This window comes from Pongo pygmaeus, chromosome 5, assembly GCF_028885625.2.
Source record: "Pongo pygmaeus isolate AG05252 chromosome 5, NHGRI_mPonPyg2-v2.0_pri, whole genome shotgun sequence".
Lineage (NCBI taxonomy): Eukaryota > Metazoa > Chordata > Mammalia > Primates > Hominidae > Pongo > Pongo pygmaeus.
Window position 1 is genome coordinate 29,566,520 of NC_072378.2, and position 8,678 is coordinate 29,575,197.

General features: G+C 55.3%; 1 protein-coding gene across 3 annotated transcripts in view; it reads right to left on the reverse strand.

The window, feature by feature from the left end:
• The window catches only part of GABBR1 (gamma-aminobutyric acid type B receptor subunit 1), a 30,934-nt gene extending 22,645 nt beyond the window's left edge, over window positions 1–8,289 (reverse strand). The window contains exons 1-6 of one of the 3 annotated variants that reach the window (XM_054491340.2): window positions 7,960–8,289; window positions 7,413–7,497; window positions 6,501–6,704; window positions 5,562–5,747; window positions 4,215–4,235; window positions 2,607–2,767 (exon numbers count right to left, since the gene is read on the reverse strand). In XM_054491340.2, the coding sequence (XP_054347315.2) occupies window positions 2,607–2,767; window positions 4,215–4,235; window positions 5,562–5,747; window positions 6,501–6,704; window positions 7,413–7,497 (657 nt within the window). In that variant the 5' untranslated portion in view covers window positions 7,960–8,289. The remainder of the gene's footprint in view (window positions 1–2,606; window positions 2,768–4,214; window positions 4,236–5,561; window positions 5,748–6,500; window positions 6,705–7,412; window positions 7,498–7,959) is intronic. The other 2 variants (XM_054491341.2, XM_063665950.1) reach the window with 2 other exon arrangements.
• Window positions 8,290–8,678: the final 389 nt, after the last annotated feature.

Sequence of the window (8,678 nt, forward strand, 5' to 3'; positions counted from 1 at the left end):
ATTTCAGAAGCTGCTGGAACCCCAATGCATGTGAAGACGAAATGGCAGCCAGTGGGGAGCCAGGGCAGAGGGGACACAGACAGGGGGCTCAGGGGACTATGGAGGGTGAAATGTTGCCGGGAGGGGAGGATAAGTAGAAAGGAAATAAAGAAAGCACTCCGGAGCCTGCTTACCTCCCACTGAGGCCTGACATTTGGGACACGGTGGGAAGTTGGAGAAGGGGGAGCCAGGGGAAGCTGTTGGAATCTGAAGAACCAGCACTCACTGAGAATTCTCTGTTGCCCACCCTACCCTCACCCTGGCCAAGGGCAGTGCTCAACACATTGGAAGCTTTTCTCTTTATGCCTCCCACTAGGGCAACTTTGTAAATCTTTACCATTCTCAGGACCCACCTTCCTGCACTCTCCCCACATCTATTACTCCAGATCCTGCTCCCAGCTTCTCCCACAGCCCCTCAGTGCCCCTCCACTTCTCATCTAAAGAAAGGGTTAATAGGAACAATGAGGACATACAAGAACATATAAGATATATATCAACAGGGCAATGCATGCCCCCCATTTTGTTTCCTGATTTCTTATCTACTTTTTCTTGCAACCCTTTCCCTCTTCCACACACTATTCATCACTGCAGATTCTCTCCACCACGTGATTCTCTCCCCCTCCCCAATAGACTTCCTTAGTTCTCCTCCCTCTCTCTGCTCTTGCAAGAATCTGGATTTGCAGGCAGGAAACCGACTCATTCCAGTTGACACATTCCGGTTCTTCTGCCTTCCCATCCCACCCCGCTTGATGCCTCTGATATGTTCTCCAGTTCCCTTCTCCCAGGTCCCGCGTCTGCTCCCCACCACCTCCAGGGAATCACCTGTCATGGTGGATGAGTTTGAGCTCACAGCCAGGCCTCCCCTATCTCCTGTGATTCCCTATCATAAAGCCTGCACCCATCTCTCCCTGTCATTTTCTTCACACTCCACTCCCCAAAACCAATGATCTCTCTGACTGTCCCAAGTCTGACCCTCTACCAGATCTGATCCTCTACTTCTCTTCCTGCCTCCCGTACCCTAATACCTAATTATTTTCCTGTACCCTGCTGCTCTTCCCGTAGGCATTCTGGGGTTAGCTTACAGCTCAGGAATCCACCAAGACAGGATGTCTATTAGTAAAAATACAGATAAATACTTGGGATTCATCCCTGACCAAGAAGCTAGAATCTGTATTTTTAACAAACTCCTCTGGTGATTCTTATGTACACTGAAGGCTGAGAACCACGAGAAAGTAACAGTCAAAAAGGATTTTAAGTTCTCTCACCAAGCTCCTGATAATCCTTGTGCTCACTTCTCAAGCACCCTACCTTCAACCTCACTTCTGTCCCCTCACACACCTATCCCAGACACACATCTATTTCTAGGTGTATAGTGATGTTCTGAAAATGAATATAAATCCTTGGACCACCCCAAGGTTGATCTTTAGTAAGATCACCAAATTCTCACCTTCTGTACTCTATTTCACCCTAACCCAATTCCTTAAGTCTCTGGGGCCACATGCCAGTGAAGATAAATTTGAGGTCTTAAATCTCCTTCCCTGTGTCACATCCTTCCCCACACCCCCAATTATTCATGTAGGGGAGAGGGGTGGGAAAAGAACCTCATTATAAGCAATCCCCTAATACCCCTGGACCCAAATTTGCTTACCTTCTCTCTCTCCCTCAACTCACCTCCCTAATCCCTACATCCCATTTCCCTTCTCACATCCTAAAGGCCACAATGCTATAAGGGAAGGGAAGGTCAGGACCCAAGTTCCAGAGGGTGCCCCAAGATCTCTCATTATCCCCACGCTACCTCCTTGCCCCTCTCCCCCACTGCCGTTCTTTTCTGTTCTCTTCTCCCTGTATGCTGACTCTTCTTCATCCCCATGCTATTGTGGGGGTTCCCATGTGGATCCCCAATCCAATTCATTTTCCAAGTGCCTCTGCCCACCTCTTGATCATTAGCCTTCCCCAATCACCATATGCCATCTATCCCACAGTCTGGTAATGCTCAACAGGGTTGGGAATAGAGGGATGAGAAGGAGTCAGGTAGGGCTCACCACTACCTTGCTGTTTTGTTATGATAAACTAGAGCTCTCAAGTCTCTCAAAATTTTCCTCATTCTGTCCCTATTCCTTCCAGCTCCAACCTACGCCAAGATTTTACCTTGTTACCATGGTAAATGTAAACCCCCAATCCAGCTCCCCACCTCTGACATTGCCTCCACCCCCAACCCATTCCAGGGTTAGTTTACTCCCTCAGAGGATCAGTGTCTCCTAATACCTTAAATCCACCACCAGTTTCTCCAAACCCCGACACTTCTGCGAGACTCCCGCAGCGGGGCAGAAGGGTCTGCCTTGCAGCATGCTTAACCATCTTGAACCCCTAGACCCTCATCTTGGACCTCCAGCCCCTGCGACTCTCCCCAAGCTCCTGCACCCCCAGCCCATCTCCTGCCAGTCACACAAGGGAGGGGTCTGCCTCGCAATCCCAGAGACGACTCAGACACATGGGGGCGCGTGCAGCTGGCTGGCCCCCTGCCCCGCAAGCCCCCACCTCCCACCCACCCCCATGTCCAGGGCTACCTTGCTGTCGTGGTGGATGAGCTTGAGCTCATAGTCCGGCAGGATGTCCCTGCGGCTATTCACGTCCTCCAGCGCCATCTCCACCGCGGGCTGGCAGGCCTGGCCCCCTGGCCAGCCCCCGCTCATGGGAAACAGTGCCCCGATGTACACTGCGCGCCGTTCTGAGGAGGGGTGCGGGGGGACCCGCGGGTGAGGCCGCGGGAGATGAGGGGAGTGGGAGGCCCACACCGGAGCCACCCCTGCCGCCATCACAACCAGAAGAGGCAGTGGCCACCCCACCCGGGCAAAAGGGGCCCCGGGCCCCATGGCGTGGGGGGCAGGGGTAGCTGTTGGGGAGCGGAAGGAGCTCAGGAGGGACACTTTTCCTGGGGAGGGCTGCTGAGAGGGTGCTGGGGAGGCGCCTCCATCCCTGGTTTTGTGGGGAGGAGGGGGCGAGGGCCCCGGAGAAGCAGGGAAGGTTGGCTTCCTACGGCCCCCGCGGCTCTCGCCACCGTCGCCGCCACCGCGGACTCTCCTCGCGGACTGACTGACCGACGGAGGGGAGGAGGAGGAGCAGGAGGGAGATGTGGGGCTGGGAGGGGGCTCTGACGTCACGGGCGGCGCGCGGCAGCCGGGTGGGGGGGGGCTGGCGGGCGGCAGCTTGGGAGGCAGGAAGGGGGCGGGGAGGTAAGCGAGCGCCGAGGTGGGAGCGACAGTCGGAGGGGCGGGGAGGGGAGGGGAGGGGGGATGCAACCTCGAAGAGGAAAGGAACGAAAGAGGAAGGGAGGGATCTCACTTAAGGGGACCCAAGGGGAGGAGAAATGGGGACGGGGCGTGCCAAGAGGGCGGGGTGGGCGGAGGGAGCCGCGGGAGGCTGAAGCACGGAGGAAGCAGGGTAGGAAGGGAAGGATGCGAGTGGGACGGGAGAGAAACGGGGCTGGCGCCTGAGGTCTGAAGTGGGAGTATGAGTCGATACAGTGAAGCACTGAGGGTGTGGGGGAGAGGAAATGGTTTTGGAGGGAACGAGTTGGGTACGGAAGGGAGGCCGGTTTCAGGGAGTGGTGGGGTCGTGGAAGAGAGCCTGGGGCGGGGTAGACAGAAGCCTCAGAAAGGGAGACGGGACATGGAATTGAGAAAAGACGAGGGAGGGGTACACGGAAGGAAATGATGTGGGGAAGAGCGCGAGAGGCCTGGCCAGGGTTGGGATGGGTGGGACAGGCTGAGGAAGTCCATTAGGTGAAATCCTAGGAGGCAGTAGGCTGGAAAAGGTTCCAGAGAAGGTCGCAAGGAACCCCACAGGGGAAAACGTGGTGGGAGCTCAGAGTCTCCCAGCACCCTGCCGCCCTCTGCTGGGCTCTGCCTGACGCCGGCGAGGCACAGTCTGGGAGGAGGTGGAGCCCAGGGAAGTGTAGCCAAGCAGGGACAAGGAGGGACCGCAGCCTCGTGGAAAACCGGGACTGGAGGCAGGAAACAGGTAGGGTGGGAAGGGGGTGGCCGCAAACTGGGGTGGGTTGGGGAAGGTGACAAAGGACGACGCCCCGTAGCCTAAGGGCAGAATTTCAGGGGGTGGAGGGTGCAGAGTGAAGGGGAGGGCATTGCAGTGCGCGCGGTAAGGGTTTCTCATCTCACCTGAGTGTGGCGTTCGAGTCACTGGCAGCAGGAAAGACGGGGATCAGAGAAGAGTTACCACCGGCGCCCAGCTTCCCTGGCCTGATCCCCAGCCCCCTCCCACACCTGTCCATGCTGAAGACCGGGGAGAGCAGAAGCCTGCGTTTCTGAGGGGAGGGTGCCTGGGGATAAGAGCAAGGTGGGTCTGGGGGTCAGGACTTATTTTCTTCTTCGATTTTTCACAGGACAACAGAATTTGAGACGGGAATGCCAATAGCTAAGTTTGGGGCAGATCTTGGTTCTGTGGTGCCTGAATATTACAAAATTGGGAGTCTTTAAGAAAAAAATTACACATACAATTGGCTTTAAGCAATTGCTGTTAAAATCTTATTTCTGCAATTTTTACAAAAGCCTGTTACCATATGAACACATATCCATCGAGCCCTCTATATTATTAGAGCACAGGAAGAGGGCCCTGTAGGTGAGGAACCTTGAAGCCTAAGTTTCAGTAGTGTCATAAGTCCACCCCTGGATGGGACTCTCAATTTCCAGAATAAAATGGTAAACTAGAAGCAGAATAAGTTATATGAGGAAAGTAAAGCCCAAGGATCTTGTAAGAATCTACCAGGGTAGAGGAAGTATGAGGCATAGGAATGGGATGGCTGCATCCCAGGAGAGAAGATGGCAGAGAGTTCGGGTGTCTAGAAAAGGGAGAGTTTGTAAAATTACGTGGCAAAAAAAAAAAAGTAGACACAACACTGATTCCCTTAGGGAATAATGGAGGTTATCTGGGAGGTATAGAAAAGGACTGTCTTCTTCCCACCCCATCCCTGAGTTGTTCTTCATCTTCTGATAATGCTGCCTCCAATTTTAAGTCTTTTTACCCTAATGTTTCCACCCCCAGAGCTCCCCTTCTCAATTTTTCTTAGTAGAATGTTTGATTTATTTCTGAGTCTTTACAATAAATCAAGTATATAAGGAATGGTGAGGGATGAATTCTAGAAGAGGGTGATGCATGGAAATTTCTAAGTTTAGAGAAAGGGAAAATTGGAGTATTTAAACCTGAAGAAGGTGAGAGAGGTGAGATTCATAAAGGAAAAGAGAAAACGTGAGGCCTAAGAATTGGGAGCAGGAAGATTTTTTTAAAAGGTAAAGGAAGGAAGCCCCCAACCTACAAAGGATACCGGGGACTGCAAGAGGAAGTTTGAGGCAGGTGATGGAGGAAAAAGGGACTTTCATCTCCCCCTTTCCAATGTCCTCCCCCACATTTTTATAGCTCCCCATTCTTTCCCATTATCCAATCCCACCCTACTCCCATCCTCACACAAGCGTCCTCATCAGCTGCATGCAGGCAGCTGTTCCCCTCACCCTGGCAGTGGGGCTTGGGGGTGCTCCACTGGCCCTGACTACAGATGCTCCGGGAGCTGCCCACCAGATGGAAGTCGGGGTCACACCGGAAATCCACCCGGGCTCCGTCCAGAGCTGGGAGGTCCCCACCCGTCAGGAAAACCTTCCCATTTTCCAGGGTCAAATAAGACTTGGAGCAGATTCGGACTGTGGAGAGATAGGAAAATAAGAAGAGAGGCGAGTTGAAGAAGGCTCTTTCCCTTTAAAGAGCAGGGGACTCAGGTGCAGGTTTGGGTCCACAAGCATCCTGCTCTAAAGAAAATCACATGTGAAAAGGATTTGCCTACCTATCTTCCAATCCTCCCTTACCTCTGCAAGCATCCACACATTCCCAAAAGAAAAAAAAACATTACCATTGTAGGAACCCAAGATGGGGCTATAAGCACACAAAATGGGATCTCTTCAAAGTCAGCTACAGTGGGCGGTTCTCTGGCTTTGAAATATGTAGATGTATATAACTTTGGATGCACAATCAGATTTGCTTTTCTTATTATAGTTGGCTTCTATTAATATTAAACTGGCTTTTGTTTCTTGGGCATATGGTCTCTGGGTTGGTGACAGAGGTATTCAAAAATGTGTTGAAATCATTTTAGAATTTTTTTGTCATCATCTGCCACTAATGATCCTCAAAGAGAATAACTCACAAGATGAATTATCAATGTTATAGGCCAATGATCAGTGGCCTAATGAAGGGAGGATGAAATGAACTGTGCAGGCTGCTAGCTCTACTACCTCCAACCGCACAGAGCAAAATTGCTCTTATGTAGTAGTCATTCAATAAATGTATTTGTGAATTTTGGTACACTGGATTTAAAGTGCTGACTTGCAAGCAGTAATGCTAAGTTTGCGGCAGGAAAAGGAATAGTCTTGAAGAGGGGAGGGGCTTCCGAGGCTACTCACCACAGCGGCTGGGTGTGTCCATATCTGTCCAGGAGCCGTTGGCCAGGCACTTGCGGACCTTGGGCCCCACCACCTCGCGCTCCCCCCGGCACACATACTCAATCTCATAGTCCACCGGCAGGAAGTTGATAGCCTTCACCTGGTCCCGAGTCAGGCCCCGGTACCTGATGCCCCCTTCCCAGGGCGGGTGTATGATCTGGCAACCTAAGGGGTGAGTCGGGGAGGCATACAGAGAGGAATGGTGGGAAAGAGGAAAAGGCAGGCTCCCCAGTGAGAGGAAGGGGAGAGTAGGGCGTGGTCTGTGGGCAGGCTGGGGACAGAGGAAGAGGGATGGGGCACTAGAGGGTGAGAGTGGGGACAGGTACAGATCCCCTGGCTAAAGGACAGAGAGTAAAGGGCCGGGGTTAAAGCTGATGAGAGAACCCACAAGTGGGGAGGGAAGGGTGCTGGGTGGAGGTAAGAAAGAAAAGTAATTAAGAAATCATGAAGGGTATGATATGTGGGTGGAGCTTTTCTTTTAAAAAAAAAAAAGGCTAAATGAGGATATTAGAGTTGAATTAGGATAGGAGGATAAAGGGAGGCTTATAAGATCATCTGGACAGCAAAGTGGGACCAAGAAAAGGGAATAATTGAGGTAGTAATGTGGGGCTGGGAAAGGGGATTGAGGCGGAGAAAATAATGCACAGAAAGATGGTATAGTGTAGCAATGTGGACAGAGAAAAGAGGTGCTGGATAGTAACGTGGGGTGACAGAAGGAGGTCAGCAGTAGTAAAGTGGGGCCGAGCAGAAGGGGTTGCCAGACCGGGATGATATGTGGGACTGATGGGATCGTGATGAGGACCAGAAATGAGGAGATGCAGGGAAAAGGAAGTGGGGCGAAGGAGGGCCCGAGGTCGTCGAAGAAGGATGCACCTTCTGAGGTGGCGTTGGGGGTCTGCGCCCCGCCCGCGCCCGGGGGGCGGAGGAAGAGTGGCGCCAGTAGCAGCAGCAGCAGCATCTAAGTGAGAGGCGGCCATGAAGAGGACCGAGCCCCGCCGGCGCGGCCCGCACCCGGAGACTACTCGACCTCTTGCCGGTTGCCTCGCAGGCTCCGACCGGGCTCAGCCTGGGGACCAAGAGAGCGCCCCGCGGAGGAGGCGGGGGCGGAGCCCCGCGCGGGGTGGGGGGAGAGGAGGAGAGAAAGCCTGTCCCCACCCTCCTCCTGCCTCCCTCGGCCCCCAACCCTCCCGGGACTCCACCTCTCACCACCTCCTCTCCCCCGGCCCCCGCGGCTCGCAGGAGCCTGGCTTGCCCACGCTCCCGGCATCGGCCGCCTCAGCGCTCCCCGATTCCATCCCCGCCGTTCCTCCTCTCCCCCAGCCCCGCTTCCCCTAGCTGGGCCCTGCGCCCACTGCCCCCTCCCCCACGACGCCGCGCGCCCCCTCTCCGAGCCCTGCTAACCCGGGACCCTGGCTCTTACCTCGGCGCGCCGGCCCGGCTCCCCGGCTCTCCCCGGGCCTCAAGGCCCCAGGCCCGGCCGCTCCTCCCCGCTCCCCCCCCTCCCTTCTCCTCCACCTTTCTCCTCCTCCCGTCCCTCCTCCCCTCGAATCCAGGCTCCAGCCTGGCCAGGGTCTCTCCCCTCCTCTCTCGCTTCCCCCAAACCCCACCCCTGTCTCTTCTTCCCCGGGGCGGCGGCAGCCACGGGAGCGGGGAGCCGGGAGGGAAGGAGGCGGCGCCGGGGACCGGGGAGAGCTCCCGGGCGGAGGGAAGAAGGAGGGTGCAGGGGAAGGCAGGGCGGGGGGAAGAGAGGGGAAGACCGGGGAGAGGGCGCCTCCCACAACCCGAGCCCCGGGAGCCGCCCCGGATCCCAGCCCCGCCCTGGACCGCCCACAGCGCGGTGGGGCGGGAGGCGGAGAGGCGCGGGGATGAGGGGTGGGGGAGAGGGAGGTGCACTGGTGTACACGCACTCGTCGGCGGGCACCGGTCACTGCCGAGGGACCTGCGGACCAAACAACTGGAAGCTGGGGTGGGGGTGAGGGAACCCGAGCCAAAGGCAGAGGAGCTGGCGCTGAGACAGGGAGTCTGGGATGAAGGTGGAGAAGGACGGCTGCACAAAGAGAAGGCAGCCCTGGATCCGGGTGAGAGGAGAGAGGCAGAGGCAGATGCTCAGGAGAACTGCGACCGGAGGGCGAGAAAGAA